Source organism: Numenius arquata, chromosome 2 (assembly GCF_964106895.1).
Source record: "Numenius arquata chromosome 2, bNumArq3.hap1.1, whole genome shotgun sequence".
NCBI lineage: Eukaryota > Metazoa > Chordata > Aves > Charadriiformes > Scolopacidae > Numenius > Numenius arquata.
The window spans coordinates 8,335,582-8,357,859 of NC_133577.1; the positions used below are offsets into that span (position 1 = coordinate 8,335,582).

Consider the following 22,278-nt stretch of genomic DNA (forward strand, 5'->3'; position numbering starts at 1 on the left):
TTAGTAGTTTTTAGGTACTATTGGTCCCATCCCACAAGAAATAAAAAACAGAATTAGGATTTTTCTTTATACAGCCTTTGCAGCATGTCATTCCAGACTGTTTGCATCTTTTTTCTTAACATACACACATACAGATATGTATACACCTACTTTATATAGGTTTTATATAGGTATATTTTTTAGAAAGAGAGAAGTTAGTTTGACTAACAGAACTTTTGTTTTCATGCTTGCTTATGCAGTCTTTCTCCCGTTTGTGTTCTGTGCTGCTTGCGCTAATGTGACACCATGTCTGCTTCTGAATTACCAGCTTGGCTACCAAAGAAGACCACGAAGCGGAGGCACCTGACCAGGCACACTCTGAACCGGTGGAGGAGGCTTCTGATGCTGCTGCTCCTCCTGAGAGTGAAAGTAGCCGGGAGAGCCACAGCAGCGACTCGGACTCTGATGGACCAATACTCTACACAGACGATGACGATGATGACGATGACGATAATGCAAGTACTGAAAGTAAGCCCCTGACAAGAAGGGTGTACTGGGAAGGAGTGGCCACCTTTGGGTATATCTACTATACATGTTTGGCTTGGGCTGGCTGAGAGAGCCTACTAAGCTGCTGTGATTGCATCCAGATTGCTAACTGGAACTTACTGGTTGAGTGCAGTCGAAAGACATCTATCTACACAGTGAGATTTTGTGCAGCTGCCTCCATTAAATTGTGGCCTTCAGGAGAGCAAAGACTTCAGGATGGAGCTGCGAGCAAGCACATCAATCCACGGGTGATTCTGTACCAGGGTCTGGTTCTCTGGCAGGGCATCCTGCCAAGGAGTTGCAGGCTCCCTTTTGCACATTGTTTTATGTGAGCGTGCCTGACCCCTGCTAGCGCAAAGTAAAGAGTGCAAAGTAAAGGAGGATATGGCTGCATGGGATGGTTTTAGAGAATTTAGTATTTTACCACTACTGAGAAATGAGCGTCCCACTTCTCCCAGACAACTGTGGTGAGAAACCTGGTGGGGCCAGTGCAATGGTGGGAGCAGATCAAGCATTATGCAGATGGGACTGGAGGTGGGAGGAGCAGGTTCAGGAGCACACGAGGATGAAACATAGCCTCCACGTTAGGGCATCAGGAAGTCATTGGTTTGGCTTGCCCATGTCATGAACCTCTACTGTTAAAGCACCAGTGTAGCTTTCCACTGAATTGCACTAGAATCCCAGAGTTTCTTCTGGGAGTAACAGGCAGGGGTGGACAACAGAGGAGGTCCATCAGCCAGCAGCTACACTGTCTGAAAGTCATTTTTTCCTCTTTGATCGGGGAGTTTTAAAGCATTGGAGCACCTTAGCAGACAGAGCAGGTCACAGTGGATTACTTCTAAGTTTACAGCTTTGAAATTTCATCTGGGGTCATGGCTGTATCATCGCCGTATATCATTTGGCAGAAGTCCTTGCTGCTGCTGCGGGGGGTTGTGCTGCCCACCCTCTGCCTCATCCCTGCTCCCAGCTGTTCCTTTTTCCCTTAGGCCAGTGCTCATGTTTGGTTTTGCAGCGGTGGCTGATTTTCAGTAGAGCTGGTTCCCTGATCCAGCTCACCACATGGTTGCACCTTGGCTGGAGAAAAGGAGGTGGCAACCTGTCAGGGGTAGAGAGGAGGGCAGCCCTACCCCTACCGCCTGCAGGGTGGCCTTATGTCAGAATAAAATGACCATCAAGCCATGGCTTGAGAGCCTTGGCCATTCAGGAGGAGGTGCTTCTCTGTGCTTAGTGAAGAACACCTGAACATGAAAGCAGTGTGTACTGAAGGGCATGTGAGGGAAAATGAGTGGTTCTTTCTTCGTTGGACACTGGACACTTTTTTCCTTGGATACTCTTCGTAGCTCAAGAGGCTGAAGTCTTCTGCAGTTCTGCTTTTGGTTTGAATACAATCCAAAGTGGTAGCAACTGAAAATTCGTGTATTCAGACAGCAGCACGGTGGCTTATGAGAAGTGAGCTCAGAGCCTGTGGTCTTCCCAAACTGTTTAATGGCATGAAAACCTGCCAACTTAGGACAGATGTAGCACCCTCAGTCAGAATATCAAGAGACAGGGGAAGGACTAAAGACTGAAATACTTTTCCTTCCACAGCTGGCTGAAGCTAACTGCATGGCCCTTGTCCCTGCTGTATCTGTTCTATGGATAAACAGGTTACTTCAGTGCCAGGGAGGTCCTGTCTAGGTTACTTTACAAGCACTCACTGTGTATTTTGTTTTAATTTACAGATTATTTAAAGATGAAAAGCACTATACAAGAACTAAGTGGTATTAGATTGAAAAAAAATAAATTGAAAGAATGTGGGAAAAGTTGAGAGAACAAGACTAAACCATTTAAGGCTGAAGAAAAAGAGCAGCAGGTTGATAAATATACTAAGTAGATAAATAAACCAACCTGTAATGTATCAGACTTCAAAGACACTTTTGTCATTTTTATCCCATCACTTCAGAGATGACAAGTGATGTTTGTAAAACTCCTCTATCAATTTGGCTGGTAGCTTTTTCATCCAAGCCTTTCAGCTTTTTATTGTTGTGAACTGAGCTAAAACTATTTTTTCTTTTGATGTTAATTAAAATTCCTCTCCTGCATGTGGGAACAAGGCTGCTTTGGGGAGGTATTAAAGTTCTTACTCGGAGTTTGTGTCTGTAACCTAAGCATGAATGAACTAAGTCTACCCTTCTCCTCCTTTCCTCAGGCTCTTTGGCAAGTAAAATTCGTCGCAGGGATACTCTTGCTATCAAACTTGGCAACAGACCATCTAAGAAAGAATTAGAAGACAAAAACATCTTGCAGCGTACATCTGAAGAGGAGAGGCAGGAAATCAGACATCAGATTGGAACGAAGCTAGTGAGGTATCAGTGGCAGGGTAAATGTGGTTTCACTGTGCGGAGGTGGAGGAAGAGAATCAAGAACACTGGGTTTCACGTTTTAAATGCAACCCAATGTGTGGTACAATTGCCTGGAAAACAGTATTTTTATTTCTTAAAAAAACTTTAAAATGTCAATAACTCGCTTTTGTTCTGCAAGAAACAAATCTGAGAGCTTCTGGGGTTTGGGGTTTTTTTGTTCTTTTTAAAAAGAGGAAGAGAATAAGAGCAACTCCAGAATAATCAATGCCATGGCTCAAGCTTTTTCTCACATTGGGTACCAGGGACTTGCACTTGAATATCCCCATCTCAGACTGAGTAGTAGTTCCTGACACACAGAGCATGCCTGTGCATGTTCATCCCTCCCGGCCCTCCTCATCCTCCTCCTGCTCTCTAACCCCTTCGTTATGCATGTGCTGGTTCCAGCAAAAGAAACAGAGAGAGGCTGACCTTGTAGGTCAGTGTTTAGTGTTTTACTGTGCTCAGCTCTGAAGCATGTCTTTCTCATGCTGCTTAACTGCAATGGGATATACGTTAGTTTCTTTGCCTGGACCTGAGAACATTGCACAAAAAAGACTAATTTTCACTTGCGTTTTCACAAGCTTTTTTTCAAAAATTCCTCATAAATATTAATTTTGGCTTTCATGGTCTCTGAGAAAAGACTACAACATGTCTGGATTTTCCCAGACCTGTCCTTGTTTCTCTTGTGCTCAGAAATGTTGTCCAGGCAGATTTGGAGGATGTCCTGTGTTTGTCGGAGATTTCCAGATACTGGGTAGCCCAGCCAGTCCTGCTCCAGTACAGAGCACGGCAGCTCTGCATCAGCACTTGGAAGATGAGCTGAGCTGCTCTATGAATCAGGCAGCTGGCTAAATCATTTATTTCATCCCTTAGCCATAAAAGTGATACATTATTGTGTACAGCCCAAGGGTCATTTTTCTTCTGCTAATAAAGCAGCGTGGTTGTTATCACCGCTTTCCTGACCCAGCTCTGGTGATCACATCCTGCTTGTTGGTGCTCCCTCGGGGGCTTGAACAGCAGAAGCTGCTCCAGTTCCCGTCCTGAGCATCTTGCACAGGGACATTCCTGGTTCTGCTGGGAAGCTGGCACGCTCCCCACGCAGCTCTGCTTTGGTGGCAGGAGACAACATCTGTGTGTGTCAGTGCCTGAAATCATGACCAAGTTTGACGCCAGTTCCTTAAAACTTCCTGGGGTGGTGGTGGTCAGCACCCGGCAGCATTGAGGTCTGACGGGAAACCTGTTCCCGTAGTTTGGTCAGGGTCGGGTCAGGTCCCAGCCTGGAACTTCCTACAGCAGGAGCTGGTCACTTGGGGTAAACTTGTTGGTCCTCCCCACCAGGTAGACCACATGCTTGGGCATGATTTGAATGAGATGGGTTTCATGAGGCTGAAGATAATCTGTAGGGAACTGTGCAAGGTTTTCTGGACAGAGAGGCATCTATCTTTAAGACATCTGCAAAACTAATTCTACTGCTGAAATTTTTCTTGATCCTCTTAAGTGAACAAGTCAACCTGTTTAGTAAACACAGAGACAATATCAACCACATTCTCCACTATACAAACAAGAAAATTACTATCTCAGGGTTGGGGTTTTTTAATGGCAGTTGTTGAAGGTAACTAAAATTAACTTTCAATTAAAACTCCCAATTGTATTGTACATACAAATGAGTGAGGAATGCACATCTTACATTGTGTTTAAAAAAAAAACAAACAAAAACAAAAGGATTTGCATTCAAAATATCTGAGAATAATCTTATGATTGCACAACTTACCATAATTACGGTGCTTGGGGGCAAAAAAGATTTATGAACTCTCATAAAATTCTAGCTGTAAACGAGGAATTTAAATTTGCTGGTACAATTTCTGTAATACTATGCAAGCTTCAGGTATTTATGTATTTGAGTGGCAATAGTACATCTTTTAAAACAAGTGGCCACTTAGTACTGTGGTTGCGTGCACATTTATTATAACTGTATCTGGAAATTACCTGTGTTGTTGAATACCTCTGATGGCAAAGAACAGCATGGCCATATGAGGAACACCTTTTAAGCTGTATTACAAATCATAATGTGTTATTTAGATCTGATTTTAAATCAGTGCCTTTGTTCTCACAGGAGACTTAGCCAGAGGCCTACAACTGAAGAGCTAGAGCAAAGAAATATCCTAAAGCGTAAGTATTTTATTCAGGTTTCAGATAGTATTTACTTAGAAAGTGAGCATATGCTGGATTCATATGGAAGCCTGTCATTGTTGCTCTAGTGTTAGAGCCATAACTGGAGTGAAATTATGTTCTAGAAAATAACATGTCAACACTAGATCTATATACTAACCTGTAACGGTAGCTGTGAAAATTGCATATATTCAAGATGCTGAATTTTGCTTGTCTCAATCCCACTACTTGAAGTTGGTCCCACAGATCAGGAATGACTTAGATACCCCTTAGAAGTAGTTCTAGGCTAGTTAAACTTTCACCTAGTTTTTATGAGGAAGAGGAGGAATAACAGCAGGAAGCAGAGGTGGGATATAAAGGCGGAGGTTGGAAGGTGGAGTAGAAAGAGGAATGTTGAAGTGTTGAGGAGAAAGTGAATAGATACATGCCGACTACTTCAGCATGGTGGCCTTCATATCCGCTTCTGACATCTGTACTGAAAGAAGTACATGAGACAGTCTCACTGAATATCCCATTGATTCCCATTGATTAAATCCTTCCTCAGTATCCCTCTTGAAAAATTTAAGTCTATAATTCAAATAGTCAGGGGCAGAGGAATGAAGTTACATTGGATGTTTACCCTCTATACCTGTTCTCCTATTTACTTGTGTTGGGTGTGTTCTTAGGCTGGCAAGCGCTTCAGCATGGGTATTTTTTGCCTTCCTTTATGAATATTTCCATAATATGGATATTACCTAAACACATACTGTAACAGTTGTCATGGCCAGCTCCTCTAGCCCCGTCTTCATTCTACAAGGCTAGCTAGTTCTTGATGCTTAAGTAGAAAAAATAAATTAAGAAAATGCACATGGAAGCATTTCACACATAGCAACAAATCCAAAACCTCATCTGTTCTTAAGGTATAAGAACTTTCCACAAATGTAACTGAAAGAGCAGGTATAATGCCGTTATTTCCAACAATCATTCAGAAAAGTTGGAGTTCATCTGTGCAACCCTAATGGAAGAAAAGAAAATGGGCTGTTTACCCAACAAAGTCCATGGACTGATCACCCTTGTCACCTGCTCAGGCCACCAAATCAAGGAGACATAGCAATTACTGGCTTTCAGGCAAGCATCCATGCTAATGAAATCCTACTGCTGTTGTCTGAGCTCTCAAAAGCCAAATAGTGCCATGTCTTACCGAGAAGTGAAGCTACAGTTCATGCATTATGGTGCACAGGAGAGGGTTCAAGGGACTCCTGTCCAATGCATAATGTGAACAGACTTTCTAAGACTACAATTTCTGAACCTATAGATTGCATAGATAAATAAAGATAAAATTTGGAAAATGAACGTTTTTCTTTATATGACAAACTGCTCATGCTGGACTACGTGAGAAAGGTAATTCCAAAACATCTTTGGTGGGCCAGGATACAGCCCACTGAGCTGGGAGCACCAGCAGGGCTTCCTTGATGCCTTCTCTGCCTGGCTAATCTCTAGATAACTAATCTAGCAACAAACCTGTCGTGTATTTAATATCCCTTTTGCCATTGTTTATTCCGTTCACTGATTTTGCAATAAGTAGCTCAAGACTGGAAAGCAGTTAATAGATTTCTTCTCCTGTTTCAGCTTGTTTACTTTTAAGCTTTTGGCAGCCTCCCAGGCCTTGCACTCAATGCCTCCCGCCGTCCTCTCCTGCTGCTCCAGGGGGTGTCTTTTAAAGAGGCAAAGGAGAGCAAGAAAAGAAGGCTGGGAAGCATTATAAATCACACAAAAAAAAAAAAAAAAAAAAAAAATTATCACAGGGACGTTGAGAATCCGAAACTGTATTTTGCTCCTCACTGAGATATAAAATATTTCGAGCTGACAGTGGTGGGTAAAAAGCAAAGGGAACCAAAGCAAGCTGGGGCTTGTTGGTGACAGTCTGATTCAGAGCCCTTTCTGGGTGCAAGTTAGCTCTAAGGCAGTTGTGTTATTTATCAAAATTACTACATTCCCTTCCTGTGGATCATTCGGAAATGTTTACATCTCTTAAATGCCTTTGTTGCCGTAGGCAGCTTTTGTGAATAAGTTGGGATTTCTTTCATAAAGCTTCCTTCCTCCTATTTTTAAGCAGTGGATGGGGAGAAGGGGTTATGTTATTGCGTGTGTGTAAACTGCAGCTAAGGGAGAGTATTGTTTTGAGTAATACTTATCAGGCTTCGAGGTTACTTTAAGTGGTAAAGGTCTAAATGTTTCTTTCAGGATTAAGTTCAGCCCAAATCTTTTAAGAGGTTCAGAAAAAGTCCCTGCTTTTCTTTTTTTGTATTTCCAGTTAGTGAGGAAATCTGTCTTGCAAGAAGTTTTGTTTTGATAATATTTCCAGATAAACCAGTTACTGAAAATCCTGTGATGGACTACGATCGCAGGCGGATTTCTATAAAAACAATTTGGATAAAACTATCCAGACTTCTGAGTCTTCCCACACTAAAACAAAGTTATGATAACTCAAGAGTCCACTTGAAGGAATAGATAAAGCACTGTGTTTTTAATAAAGACAGGTTTCTTGTGTACTGGCTTTAAGCCAGTAGTATTTATAGTATTGCATTATGGCAAAGAAACTTTACTCTTCCAGAAATTTTGGATTAAGATAACTGTATTTTTTCCTGTATTTGTAAGGGACAGTGAACTTCATGCGCTGTGCACCTGCATGCCTGCCAGGACTGGCTTTGTGAAAAACAGGGCTTAGCTCTTGATGCTGGTTAAGGAATATTAACGGTTATCTTTGCTTGTAAAACCAGGAAAGAGAAACCGCTTTGTGCGTTCCAGAGCACTGCAAGAGGCAAGAGCTTTGTTTGTCTTTTCTTTCTCTTTCCCTCGCAAGCCCACAGAGAAGTCTAAACATAGCTAATCCCACAGGGACACAATGGAAAGTTCGGTTTTATGCTCCAGGAGTACTTTCTGGTCAAGAACGGAGCAGTCCTCAGGCAGAACAATTTCTCTCTTCTCTTTTCGCCTTCTGCTGTGAAGAAAATGTCCCACAGAACAGAAGGTGACCAGATGTAGGGTGCCAGGGACGCTGACTGTTCAGCTTTGACCGGTGGATTGTTTAACTCGAAGGCCACAATAAATGATGCTAAAAAAAATGGTTTGAGTTAGGAGTCAAATCCCAGTTTGACCTCCCAGGAGCTGCAGACAGGGATGGAGAGAAACCATAGCTTTGTGGAGATCTAAGTGGAGACTCCTGCAAGCAAAAGGCGCTTGCTGGGCTGGTCCTTTGCCAGTACAGCAGCAGCAGGACATCTGAGGAGGGGACTTGCAGCTGGGAACGCTGTGTTTATATTTTCTTTCTCCACATCACACAGATTAGATCTGTTTTTAAGGTGGAAAGCAGTCAGAAGTGCGTTCCCGTGCATTAATATGTTCCTGTTTGGGCAAACGATTCAGTTCATACCTGCAGCTAAAACGTGGCCCTCTGGCTGGAATTTTCCACACCACCTGAAGGCAGCAGGAGCACCAGACCCATTATTTTTAGCACCACACATCTTCTTAACTCACTATGGCAACTTTCAAAACTTTTACCTTAAAAGAACAAAAATACATAGTAGGTGTTACTGTTAGGAGGAATTTTTGTCAGGGCAGTGTTTCTGTAGCTCTGGGCTTAAAGCAGCACTGTGCCCAGCAGGCTGGAGGTGGGAAATAGGTGCTTTAGGTACAATTCAAACGTACCTAAAACCCATAGATGGAGGGCTGTTTGTCAAATAGCAGATTCAATATATTAGCAGCAACCACCAGATTTCAGTCCCTTTCCTTTAGCTCTTGAGTTTTATTCCTCGAATAAAACTCATATGTATAAACCACATCCTGCCTCTTGACCTCTCATGCAGAAGAGACTGTTCCCCATGGTTTGATCCCTACCTGCTTTGCCCAGGAGTGAAAGAAGCTCCTGATGCCTCCTCTTGGAGTTGTCCTCCAAAAGGTGGGCTTCCAGCCCTCCTTGACAGCCTGCTCCAGGACCTGCCTGGACCAGCCCAGCAGCTGAGATGATGGCCTTGCTCATCTCCCATTTCTAGGTGGATTCCCTTGTCCAGCCATCCCTTCCTGCAGTCACCTGCACTCCATCCTGTGGTCCGCAGCCCCCGGGGAGGTCCCTTCACAGCTTGGGATAGGCAGCTAACCTTCGACCTTCCTAAATGTCCAGCTCAACTTTTTTTTGTTATTTTATCCTTCCCCAAACTATAGAAAAACAGTATTTTGAATGCTGTTGGTAGTTGTTTGTTAAGGTACAAATTAAGCAGAGTGAGCCCCTGTTTCTTCCATCAAGCGTCTTATTGCTGCTTCTTAGGAGATGCAGTGGTTTAGATAGCAAAGAAATGTCAAGGTATGAATAATGAAGAACATTATTTTACAAAGCAAGTTAAGGAAAAGGCAGCACAGTGATGCGCATATCCAGCTGCGCTTTTCCTGCTGTGTCTGCTGCTGGAGAATTTGTGAGACTTAAGCAACTCGGTTCGTGAAGGGACAAAATTTTTTATGTCAAACCCCAAAGCAATAGTTTGTGTTTAATTACCTCGCTTACTATGTCTATTGATTGCAAAGACTGTGTGTTTAAGCAAAAGCCTACCGAAGATTTACCTGTCCTAAAACAGCTAGAGAGCTTTGGATTTTGTTAGCTGAAGATGTTATAAAAGGAGTTCTCATTTTGAAGTCACAAGTCCTTAAATGCAGTCAACTTGTTTATTGGTAGATACAGTAATAAAAATTTTAAAAATGTAGATCAGTCTTTAACTCTCCATTCTTCAGTTTTAGTCAGTTTACAGCTCCCCTATGAAAACAGGCCATCCATTTCTTCACCATTTAAGAGAAAAGCTATTAATAAACCTTAAATTACATTCACGTTTCAGTATCTCAGTAAAATCACCATCAACACTAGATCCAACCTTGTAGTCCATAACCCCTAACCATGAATAAAACAGGATCAGAATTTTATGGATCTCTCTAGGTGGGATATTTCAGTCACAACAAAGTTAACTTTGCATATAACCATCAGAGGTGGACAGAAAGGGCAAATAATGTTCTTCAGAATGTACATCAATTTAAAAAACTGCTGAGGCCATGTGAACGTGCCTTTGTAAGTGTGATTTTCACTGGAACTGAGGAAATCAAGTGTTTTTTTTCACTCTCATGCCCAAATACACTCAAAAAATGCACGTCATTTTCTGCTGCCCTCATTCATTTGGTCTAGCTAGTGGCCCTTCACCAAGAGGGTTGAGTACTGAATCATATGTCAACGTTATAAAATCAGAACAAAAAAATACTAAAGTAACAAACCCAATTTGCAGTAACAACTGACAGTGAAACCAATTGTCGTTGACTCCTTGTAGCAGTAGAGGACACTCCACCGATTCAGATACTCAGGGCAAACTTTTTTCTTTACCCTTATGAATAATTAGACTCTGAAGTCAATAGGTGGCATGTTGGAAGTAAAAGCAAGAATGATTTTGATGTTGGGACAAGTAATTGAAACATCAGGCAGCTCTTTGCTGTTACTTCCTATTTGCTGTTACACAGAAAGGAAACGACAGGCGCTGCCTCCTCTTTGCTGTGTTCCTGACCCACAGTGGTGACTTGAGATGTCTACAGAATCGGGGGAAATGAGGGTAGGGAAAAGAAATGAGAGCAGACAAATTCCTAAAGGCAGACACCATATGCAGGATCACCCAGAAATATGAGGAAACGTGAGCCAGGACTTGAAGTCCTGAAGCTTCCAAGCAAGAGAAATACAGTATGTGCAGTTATAATACTTAAATATTCACTGCTTTTTATCTTCTTTAAAAACAGAGAAGAATGAAGAAGAAGAACAGGAAGCCAAAAGAGAAATAAAACGTAGACTCAGTAGAAAGGTGATGATGTGTTTTTTGTATTGTGTATTTTATGTACATAGGATTATTTTTTACAAGATTCTAAAAATCCGTGTATATACATTATTGCAAACATCCATCAGTCGTGCCCCCAGATTAGAAATCTGTTGAAAACGCAGTACAAGCGAAGTCTTTCTTGGGGGCAACTCCATCCCAAGTCCAGTTTCCCATAGCTGGAAAAACACGTGGAGTCTGGCCATGCTTAATATTTGTCCATGTAAGTGTGGGAGAGAAACAACATGTGTTTGTGAGCATGACCACTGCTGTCGTGTATGTTCAAGGGCAGCCCCACCTGTAGATCCACTCTTCCGTAGAGCAGCAAAGCAGCGTCGGCCCTAAGAAAGCCCTTCAGCTTTCTTCTAACCACATCAGTGGTCTTGGCCGCTGCAGGTGGGATTGTGCTCATGGCCCCTGGAAATTAAGCAGTTATGGATCTGCTGCCCTGGCTTTGGGAGCTTGTTCTGGGAGAGGATGGGGGCAGTTCTCATACATAGCCCTAGTCCGCCCTTCTCTGCAAAAATACAGTTTCCTTAATATGATCCTTCGTAGTTAATTGAAGTGAATATCATGTGAAGTGGTACAATTTGGCATCATAATGACCTCCAGATGTTCAAAATCAATGTTTTCAGTTAGGGTGGCACCTCCAAATCCTGCTTATTTTCAGTATTATAGTTGAACACAGCAGACTCTCTAATCATTAATGCAAATGGACCTGCTGCCTAGTGGGGTAAACAGTGTGACAGTTGCAAAGTCACAATTAATATTCCAGGGATAACTGTCATGATTCTCTGTGACCTGCCCAACAAAGACTATTTTTATAATTGGAGAAATTAGGTTGTGCTGCTTCCCCATTCCCGTACAGCACTCCCAGGATGGTGCCTTTTTTTAGACACCTGAAAGTGACCCTATTTAGAAATACCATTAAAGTTCTCTTGAGATTACATCATACCCCTAGCTTTTATTTTATTTTATTTCATCTTATTAAATGTACTATTTTCTGCCTCCCGCTTCCAGCTCAGCCTGAGGCCTACAGTGGCTGAACTTCAAGCAAGAAGAATCCTTCGATTTAACGAGTACGTGGAGGTCACAGATTCTCCGGATTACGACCGTCGTGCCGACAAGCCTTGGGCCAGGTTAACTCCCGCAGACAAGGCAAGGGACAAATGTAGATTATAAGAAAATGCTTGCATCTGTCACTTTTGGGAGGACTTTCCTCTGTTTCACATTCTCTCGATGCCAGCATCACAAATGACATCTGCTGGAGGCAGCAAGATTGTCACGGTACTACTGTGCATCTACTCCTTGCAGCTCAGAAAACCCACTCAGGCGCCTATTACGAGTGTATTTGCCACCTCCGTTACGGCAGTTCAGGCCAGAATTTCTTGCATCTTTAAAGCCTTGCTAAGCCAGGCACACACTCTTAGCAAAGATGGGTAACATAGAATCATAGAATGGTTTGGGTTGGAAGGGACCTCAAAGATCATCGAGTTCCAACCCCCCTGCCATGGGCAGGGACACCTCCCACTAGACCAGGTTGCTCAAAGCCCCATCCAACCTGGCCTTGAACACCTCCAGGGATGGGGCAGCCACAGCTTCTCTGGGCAACCTGTTCCAGTGTCTCACCACCCTCACAGGAAAGAATTTCTTTCTAGTATCTAATCTAAATCTCCCTTCTTTCAGTTTAAAACTGTTACCCCTCGTCCTATCGCTCCACTCCCTCCCCATCTCTCCTGCATTCAGGCAAGGTTTCTGCAGGCAGAAGCCTGTGTCGCTCCCACCAAGAGTTACTTTTGCAAGTCATTCAAGTGAAAAAAGGTAGAAGCTGCTCCATCCTCATTAGGGTTCTTGGCCACAGCCATCAGCGCAGGAGCTGATGTGTGCAGCACACTTTTTGGGGGAGTTTGCCCCCAGCATGGTGCAGAACTATTGTTCCTCTGCCTAACTACAAAGGATGAGACAAATGATTCTGTGATTCTCTTCTAAAAAACAGATCAATCAAAGATTACCATGAAATACTCTTCCATTTAGCTCCTATTCCACTTAATAAGAGGAAAACTGTAGGATTTATGTATCAAAAAGTGCTGGCGCCTTTAGCACTGGGTCTGAATCAACTTTTATGGAAATCGCGTGAGATGTGGTTGGTGTGAAAAGTGATACATGCAAGAACTCACTGTCTTTTAGCTAAAGACTAAGAAGCACTGATTTCATTTCAGCTTGTATTTTACTATTAATGCCAGCTCATCTGAAAATCAAAGGAGAATCTCATATCAAGTCAAGGTGGAGACATTAAAAATGTACCCAGAAGTGTTTGTAGCTGTTGGTTCTGGGAGATGCTGAGCACTCTCCAGTCCTCACGTAGCCTGTGGGAGGTTCTTCCACTTTCAACTTGGTCCAGCCAGGGTAAACTGCACTAGAAAGAAAACAGTAGAGTTTCCAACTACTTTAGGGCAGCAGTTTTTAATCTCAATTCATTTTGTAATGAGGAGGTGCCCAAGGTGATCCTGGTTCTGTGATCCCCATGTTTGTTTGCCTCAGCAGAAAGGCAGACCCCGGGTTGCCTGGAAACTCCTTTGCCCTGTTTTTTCCCAGGGAAGTCATTTTTCTAACTCCAGTGGGAGCAGAAAATTTTACTGTAACTATATTATGGAGCTGGAACTCTGGTGTCTTTGCTGCTCAGAAATAGCTGTCTCTTTCCTAGCTATTACAGCAGCCTCCTGTAAGCAAGCTGTTGTGGCTAAACAGAACCATCCCCTGTTTAAAATGAAGTTTCTCATTTACGAGACCGCAGTCTGGTGATGCTATAATTTTATCACACTGCTTGTCTGTTCTGCATTGAAAGGCGTGCACACCAGATGAGATTTCTTTAGGGAGTAATGAAATGATACTGCTTTTATTTGAAATGGTGAAAGAAAAGAGTGAGTAAGAATAAACTGTTGTTTCATTTCACAGTCAAAGTAGGAAAGCATATGGGATAGAAACAAAAGCCACTTGTATATATTACAATATTTCAGAAATTATATGTACTGCTTGATGAATTAAATTGCTTATCACTCTTTTAACATAAGCAACGAGGCATTTACAAATTGCACCGAATTTCTGCTGTCCTTTAGAATCTGCCAACTGAAAACGCAAGCCTGAAATGTCCAAATATTTCATGTAATTTTACATAAAACTAATCAAACCAAGTGACTAATTCCACTTAAAACCTGCTGTTCATCTTGCATTCCTGAAGTCCTGTCCCTGGTGGGGAGATGGAGGGCCCTTGCTGTGTGTACAGTGCCTGTGCAGGCAGCGTGACTCACCACCTCCTGGGGGCTGCCCCCGCAGGTGTTACCCCTCGCAGTTTCATACTCAGCAGGTGACTGTCTAGGTAACCCAGTCCCTGGGGTTTGTCCATTTTTGTCCACAGCAAGAGCCGTATTTCGGTGAGGGGGTTGGTTCACCCATTGCAGGAGATTCGGTGTTTCTTTGTTTATTGTTTTAAGTCTCTCGTGTTGGTGATCAGAAATGTGTGAGCTGTGGATTACAGTAAGGGAGACTGGAAAATGGGAGCTGTATGGGAACCTGCAAGAGTAGGGCCAGGTTTCTTTCAGACTCTTTACCTTCCTTAATATTCCTATTTCTTATGTTTGCATATATCATTATTGTTTATTAGGCAGCAATACGGAAAGAACTGAATGAATTTAAAAGCACAGAAATGGAAGTACATGAGGAAAGTCGGCAATTTACCAGGTGGGTGAATCCCTCTTCTTGCGTAAGTCATAGAGATGAGTATGACAGTGACCCTCTGCCTTTCTGCAAGTCCTCTGCAGCTGTGTCATGACTGGCTCCTTGTGTAGATTCCTACTTGAATCCCACCTGAATCCCACCACTGATTCTGGTGGGATCCCCAGTGTTGCTGGTGCCATCCCTGAAGCTGAGAGTGGTTCAGCAGTGAAGGTGACTGCAATGGATCGGTTGCTAAGTGGAAAAAGATTGTTTGGGAAACCTAAAAAAATAATCCTTTGAAAGGACTCAGCATCTCTCCCAGATTAATTTAACAGTCCTCAAGCACAAATAAAGGATGTCCTTCTCTGGCAGTACTCCCTTGCTCATCAAAGTACACATATTTGTAGATGCACTTGCTAAATGAAAACTAGATGGTGTGTTGAACTTCAGAAAAGCTTATCAGTGTTTTGGGGAGCTTTCTAGGCTCCTGGCAGCAGTTTCTGGGAGAAAAAGATTCTAATATTCCTTGTTTGCTACTTCTAATGTATTAATCTGGAATTGTTTCATTCTCTGTCTTGGATAACACCAAGATGTTGTCTGAAGCGTTATGATTTAAAGAGCTCTGAAGTGTCCACAGTTTTTAGTAAGTCTTCAAATATTGCAGATTTATTCCCTAGGAGGAGGGAGGCACTTTCTGCCATCCCCATGGCATCTGTGTCTTTTGAAGTTACAAAGGCTGGGCAGAACTTGCTGTTAGTATCAGCCAACATTGCAGACATAGTATTATTATCTTCACTTCCACGCAAAGTCAAATCAAAATAATTGGCTGTGACTGTGTCCCTTCCTTTTCCTGCTGCTGTTTTAATCAAACTTAGGATCTGCACAGGTGAGTGTGAATCCTCTAATTAAAGACAGTGTCAGAAGGAAAATTCAGCACGAGAGATGGGGTTTTGGTGATTTCTGGCATCTCCTAGTTCAGTGCTTGATTTCACAACTTCAGTGATTTTTCTTCACCAAAACATGGATTTTCCTATGATACTATAAACCCACTTCAGTGTAGTATTTATTCATGTATAACATGAATTATATGTTATGAATTATAACATAAATGAACATTTATTCATGTATAACATGAATAAATTAATTTAAAGAAAATTAAACCAGTTTCACAGACAGCAAAACTAAACCAGGAGATGAACCAGGAGGCAGGAGCCTTTTCAGACACGGATTTGTATATTTTCATTTGGCTTCCGATGTCATTTTCTCTTCAGCCAATAGGTAGTATATCTTCTTCAGAATATATAAAAATAGTACTTTAAGAAAATGGGCATCCCAAGGGAGAGAAGGAAAATGAGCAGGAATAGAAACCTGGCTGTGTGCTGAGAGAGATGGAGTGCGACCCCCTGCTTACGTTGTTATGTTTTGTTGAGTTGCATTGCAATATAGAGACGTAAGTACAGATAGGCATGAGTCATACAAAAAGAACTGGTTATTTTTTTACGAGAATTGAAAACAGTTGAGACTGATTACAGCTGGATTCTTGAAAGATGAACCAAAAATCTCAGGGATTCAGTGGAATGACAAACCAGTTAAAAAGTGAAATTTTTTTCTAAGGAGGGCTTTGGAAAATGGAGTCAAAAAATAGGCACAGAAAAATTGATAAATACACGGTCCTGGAAGAATTTCAACCTGAGGGAAATCAGGCTTTCTCTGTTCTCTCTCCACCCTGTTTTTTTCACCAGTTATGTTGTGGAGCCACTGCACAGAAGTCAGCAGAGTAACAGTAGAAAAAGCTAATTAAGAACAGAATTAGATACAGATGTTTTAAGTCAACTGCAATTTTGAAAATAAAGAGAGATTCGGTTTCCTCCGGGACCTCTCATTAAAAATTATGTAGTTCACCACTACATTTGGATGGATACAACAAAAGTGATTTAAGAAAAAGACAGACAAAAGTTTCTGGCCAGAGAATTAGTTACTCAACTTTTAATTTTTTTCAAGGATGATCACTAAGGTAATACAAACCAAAAGGCACTCGCATTTGCAGCTGGTTAACAAAGGCTGATTTGTGAAGTTCTGTGATGGAACAAGACAACAAGGAAGCTGCTTACAGCATACGGTTTCTTATATTATTAGATATTCAGTATAAGACACTAATATTATAATCGGTATTTACATTATCTTTGAATTGTTAAAATTTTATGTTAAAATTGGGAAAGGAAAAACACTGGTTCTGATTGTTCATCATTTACCGTAATGACTGTCAGTTGAGCTGTTTCTCTACTCCTCGGAACTTAGACTGATTCCTTCTGTTATTTCATAACAGAATCCAAGAAACTGAGTTTCTAAAAATAGAGAAATAAATAAAAGTTTGGGAAGAGGATATTAGTAGATGTTTATAAAAGTGCTTCGAATGGAAATGCTAGATGTAGTCCAAGATATTGTTGTTCTACACAAATACAGAACCCCTGTGTCTTTTTTGCAATGCACGGTACCCTCACGGAGCAGATGAGCTGCGTACTTGCGAATGTCAGCTTTTGTGCACACCTCCTTTCTTTGAGAAATGCGTCCTTGTATTGTATCGAGCCACGTTACAAGGGTAACATGTGCCTTGTTTTCTTTTCTCCTCTCTGGAACTGTTAAGAGAAAATGTGTCAAACAAAAACTTACATAAATGTACTCTGCAAAGTGCATCGTTAACTAGGCTTTTTAAAGTTGTTGCGTCTTTTACTACTTCATGGATAGATATATTTTTAAAGCCATTTAAACAGATTTAGAAGTCTGGTGATAGAGACGTTGAACACCTGATATTGGTGCCCTTCTTACCCTTTTGCTTGGATTCATTACATTTAAGCTGAGTTTGAATTTCAATTGCTGTAGACTCCCAACTTACTCTAGAAAAAGGTTGGCAACACCATTTGGAGCAACCCACCTCTCTATCCATCATACAGGCAATCTGGAGCGATGTGTGTGCCCTACCTAAAAGTCTAAGAAACAATGAGGTGTATTTGGGCCTTCGTGTGCCACAGTTGGCTGCTGTTAATAGGAAGAAAGCATCTGCAGTGCTATAAAATTTGTTGCTTACTTAAAAAAAAATCCAAATTTTTTGTTAGCTTCATTTTGTGGAAGGATTAAAAAAACCAGAATGCTAAGTTTTATGGCATAGCAAAACCTTTCTGACTTATCTACGGTGTCTCCAAACAGTAAACGCAATCTGGCTAAATCTATATTGGTAAACAAAACAGAGTGGAGACTGTTCTCCAGCCCTGAGGCCAGGAGGCTTGGCACAGCTTGAATTCATACAGTCAACCTCTTCTCCCAACCCCAAAACAGGGTGATGTCCCCCCATACACAGCCTGCCTGTTGGTCTGGGCTAATCCCAGCCGTGCCCAGGCAATATCTGGAAGAGTGCTGGTTGACCCATGCAAAACTGTGCCAGGGACCACGGTTAACAGGTTAGTGGTATGGACAGACAGACAAACACCAGTACCCAAGCTACATCATGGCCCCGTTTGGTTTTCTAGTTGTGACAGACAGACAGTGTGGGATAATAGAGCTGATTCAATCCCACTTAGACTGGGAAAATCAGGAATAATTCTGTTCAGGCAACACAAGTAAACGGCTGTGGGAGCGGGATGAAGATCATTGTCATTATCAGTTGAAAGAATATAATTCTAAGTTTTTTAATGACTTCTCATTTCAGGTTTCATCGTCCATAACTGTCTGACCGCATCCCATATTTCACGTAACAATTTTCTTTGGGGAAGTCATTGCGTCCTGATGAGATTGCACTGGAACTTGACTGAGTGTGAGTGTGTGCTACAGCTTACCCTGAGGTTAATGAAGGATGTGGCCCTCGTCTTTATCAATGGACAAATGATTTGTCTGGGAGGAGAACCCACATGAAGTGTTTGTCACGGTTAAGACAGACCACGGTTCTGTGGCTAACTCACACAGACGAGTCGGTGGACTTCTTCATTGGAGCTCCACAAGTCAGGAAGAGCTGAAGACAATCGCTTGAGAGCCCGTTGCCAGGAACTCATCAGACTTTGTAGGGTTGTGACTGAGGGTAACGGAGAGGGGTGAGCGTGAAAAGGACTGAGAGCATCAGGGAAGAGAGACTTCGCTTGTCAGTCCGCAGAGAAAAGTAGACCGGATGGGACTGCTTAATGATGCACTTGGCCAGTGGGAGGAATTATTTTTTTTAAAAAAAAGAGTGTGAGCAACTGTGCATGTTATTTCTTTTAGTGGCCAGAGCCTGTCTTAGAAAGACAGCAAGCCACAAGTCCTCATGTCATCAGTACTTTAGTGAAGAACTGTAATTTTCTTTGGTGCCAGTAAATACAGTTGCCAGAAATTAGTCCTAGTATAACTCGCCTGTCTTTTTTACAATCCTGATGAGCATGCTTCAAGAACATACATTGAACGTTCATACAGAACAAGTCATGCATTTTTTGGTTTTTAATGTTGACATACCCTGGATCCTCAGAAATACCTAAACAGGATTTGAAGGACGAATAACATGACACTATGAATGCAATGAAATGCTTCGTGTTTAGAAACACTCCTTGCTGTCTGTCACTTGCCATTTAAACCAGAGGGATCATTATCTTTCTCACCCATGGCAGGCAGTGGTGGCAACTTTGACATCATGCTAGTGTGAATCCAAAATCAGAATTGAAATTAGGCACAAAAGTCTTTACTAGTAGGCTTGAGCAGTGATTACTAATGTGATTTTTTGCATTTAGGGACTCTTGCACTGCTTTGAGGAAGAACTCACAGATGAGTCAGTATGTCTTCAGCCACTGGTCCTGTAAAAGTGAACGGAAAATCCTTAGTGTCTGCAGCCTGTTCTTGATGAGTGTGAAGAATGCTTCTTAGATTCCTAATTTTTTTATACTATCTTGAAATTGTACATGTGAATACAGTACTATTAAAATTAAGTGGTATGGAGTGTGAAAGGCAATACATGGTTTTTCTAAGTTGGCCCAAAGGCCTATTAAAAAGCCTGTGGCGTTGTTTACACTAAGAAATTCTGTCTTATCTTAGCACTTATTTATCCTTTGAATTAATGTACACAACATTGGGGGGGGGTCTGGAATTCACATATGCATCCATTTAATGCAGTATTACAATATATTTGCTATTTATCCTTTCTAATGTGTGTACATATGACAATTTATTTTTGTCTTTTATGTGCCCTGTTTAGTTTTTAATTATGAAGTGTAAGTATTTCTTTTTCAGGCAATAAAAGGTCTGTGTAGATGTGATTTTTACCTCTGAACCTGCAAGCGATTCTTGTGGAATGTTTTTCATTTACAAAATTGAAGGTTGTTGTTTTAGATGTCAGCCTAAAGGCAGGAAGGCAATTTGGTGGCTAAAATTAGATCTCCTTCTTTACTGATATTTCCAAGAAGACCAGGTTTGCATAAATGGGGTAGATTATTTTAGTAAAGAGCACTTCTAGTAACAGGAGAGTGCTTTCCAACAGCTGTCACTCTATTATTTTTAAAGAGATTGACAAACCTTTTTTAAAAAAGATAAATTTACATGACTGTTAGGATCACTTACATTTTAGTAAAAATCTAATGACGTACAGAGCCCAAAATATCAATAACCACATAAAATAACCATCTACATGCTTGTAGCAAAGAAAAGGAAGCAGCGCCTTCCTTTTATAATGGAATCAATAAGAGCCATTAGGATTCCATTTGCAGAAAACAGTTTAGCTTCTGTGAGGCTCATCATTTTATAAATATAGAAACACCACTTTGACATCAAGGAAACGGTGAAAATGTATTCTTTGGCACTAAATCATCCAGGAATGATCAGGTCATTAGAGTTAAGATTTGTCAGCGATTCTGGTAGAACCCTAATTATTATTTTTAGAATTTGAAGAGTAAACTTAAAAAGTACATTGGTACTTAATAAATAGTTCTCCTGCTTAAACTTTTCGTTGTTGTTGTTGCCAAATTTAGAAATGTGTGTCCAAAGCCTATAAAGGCCTGTTATGTTGGCTTTGTAGTATAAAACACAGTATTTCACTTCAAAGGAAACAAGCGGAGCAATTAAATAGACCTCAGTGCTGCCTTAATGACTTTGAAGCATTTGAAAGCAGCCAGGATACTAAAGGCCAAAAGATGGCTGTTGCACAGGCAGAGTAACCTGGACGAAGGTAAGGTCAGACTATATAAACTTTATATAAGACAGTAGCTCCACTGACACGCCAGGGCACATACGGCTTACACAAAGAAACTAAAAGTTGTTAAACTCTTAGGATGAAACCAATGAATTGACTTTGCAAGATGTTCCTCTCTACTAGGCCTGGAGCATGGATGGAAAGACATGTGGCACCTTCTTGTTTCAAGAGCTAAAACACAAAGATGAGGATACAACTTCTGGCTTAGACTTCCTCAAGCTGCGTTTTGCCATAAGGCATGAGGATACAAAGGTGAGGTATCGCTTAGGTTTTCCCTGTCCTCCTTCTGCATTTGGGATTTTTAAAAGTATTCACTACAAGCCATTGCTAAAGGCAGAATACTAGTCTGAATAGAGATGCTGAGCTAAATCTTTAATTTCTTATGTAATTTCTTATTATTTTGATGATAAATAATCAGGTGCATTCTTTGGTCCACAATTCAGCAAACTACTTAAGCAAATTTATGTAACTGGACTAAAAGAGTTGCCTCTATTGGAACTTATGTAAAAATGTGGTATATTTGCAGAATTAGAACTATAAACTATCTATTGTGTATTGTACCCCCACACAGAATTGTATATACTATTTTTATATTCCAAATATCAACTGGCAGAAAAAAGACAGCTGTAAAGTGTTATTCATCCAATAAAAAATAACAAGCTTCTGGTATATCACTATGTGCAGTGAAGCAAGTTTGCTTTACCTTATTGAGCTGCCTGAAGTCGGTTTCTGCTGTATCTCCTAATCCTCTATAGTGATGATTTCAAATGTCTCCAAGTTGCTACAACAGCCCATTGGAAATAATACATCCTGTATCTAACTGCCTCTGGTGCTGCATGCCTGTTAGAAGGGAAAGCTCATGATAAGTCCTGAAAAACTCCTGAGTGAGCAATCCTTGAGGAAAAAAGTAAGAAGATGTAAAAAAGGCAAAGAAAAAACAACACTTTCCATGCAACACATTGTACAATCCAGCTGGTGAAAAGGGATCAACATGTTAATTTTTATCGTTAGACAAATAATTAAAATGTCATCCAGAACATATGATAAACCTGACACATATACTTGTGTTCCACAGAATCAGATATGAACTCAGATGTCTTACATGCACACAAAGAGAAAATGAGTAGCTTGAAGCAGTGGTTTCTGAAATTACCTCATATATCACATTTATCAGTAGGATCACACATCACAGCATGTTGCTGTGGGTGCAGAAGAATGGCTGCTTAATCAAACCCTAATTTCTCTTTCACATAACAAATTGAAATTGTTCTAGAATGTCTTTCATCTCTTTCTTCTTTCAGGTAATACATATTAGTCCTTATAACTGAAATGAGTTGTTTCTGATGAAGAAAAGCCTATCTGCATTTCCTTGAGTTGTGATGTACGTGTTGACTAAACAAGTACCAAAAAAAATTAT

The 22,278-nt window shown here is 41.2% G+C and overlaps 1 protein-coding gene across 2 annotated transcripts in view; it reads left to right on the plus strand.

The window, feature by feature from the left end:
* The window catches only part of PHACTR2 (phosphatase and actin regulator 2), a 78,962-nt gene extending 57,425 nt beyond the window's left edge, over positions 1 to 21,537 (plus strand). Inside the window, exons 6-12 of one of the 2 annotated variants that reach the window (XM_074167359.1) lie at positions 308 to 507; positions 2,714 to 2,870; positions 5,020 to 5,075; positions 10,875 to 10,936; positions 11,969 to 12,106; positions 14,610 to 14,686; positions 18,366 to 21,528. In XM_074167359.1, the coding sequence (XP_074023460.1) occupies positions 308 to 507; positions 2,714 to 2,870; positions 5,020 to 5,075; positions 10,875 to 10,936; positions 11,969 to 12,106; positions 14,610 to 14,686; positions 18,366 to 18,381 (706 nt within the window). In that variant the 3' untranslated portion in view covers positions 18,382 to 21,528. Of the gene's footprint in view, positions 1 to 307; positions 508 to 2,713; positions 2,871 to 5,019; positions 5,076 to 10,874; positions 10,937 to 11,968; positions 12,107 to 14,609; positions 14,687 to 18,365 lie in introns of both variants that reach the window. The other variant, XM_074167354.1, reaches the window with a different exon arrangement.
* The last annotated feature ends 741 nt before the right edge of the window (positions 21,538 to 22,278 follow it).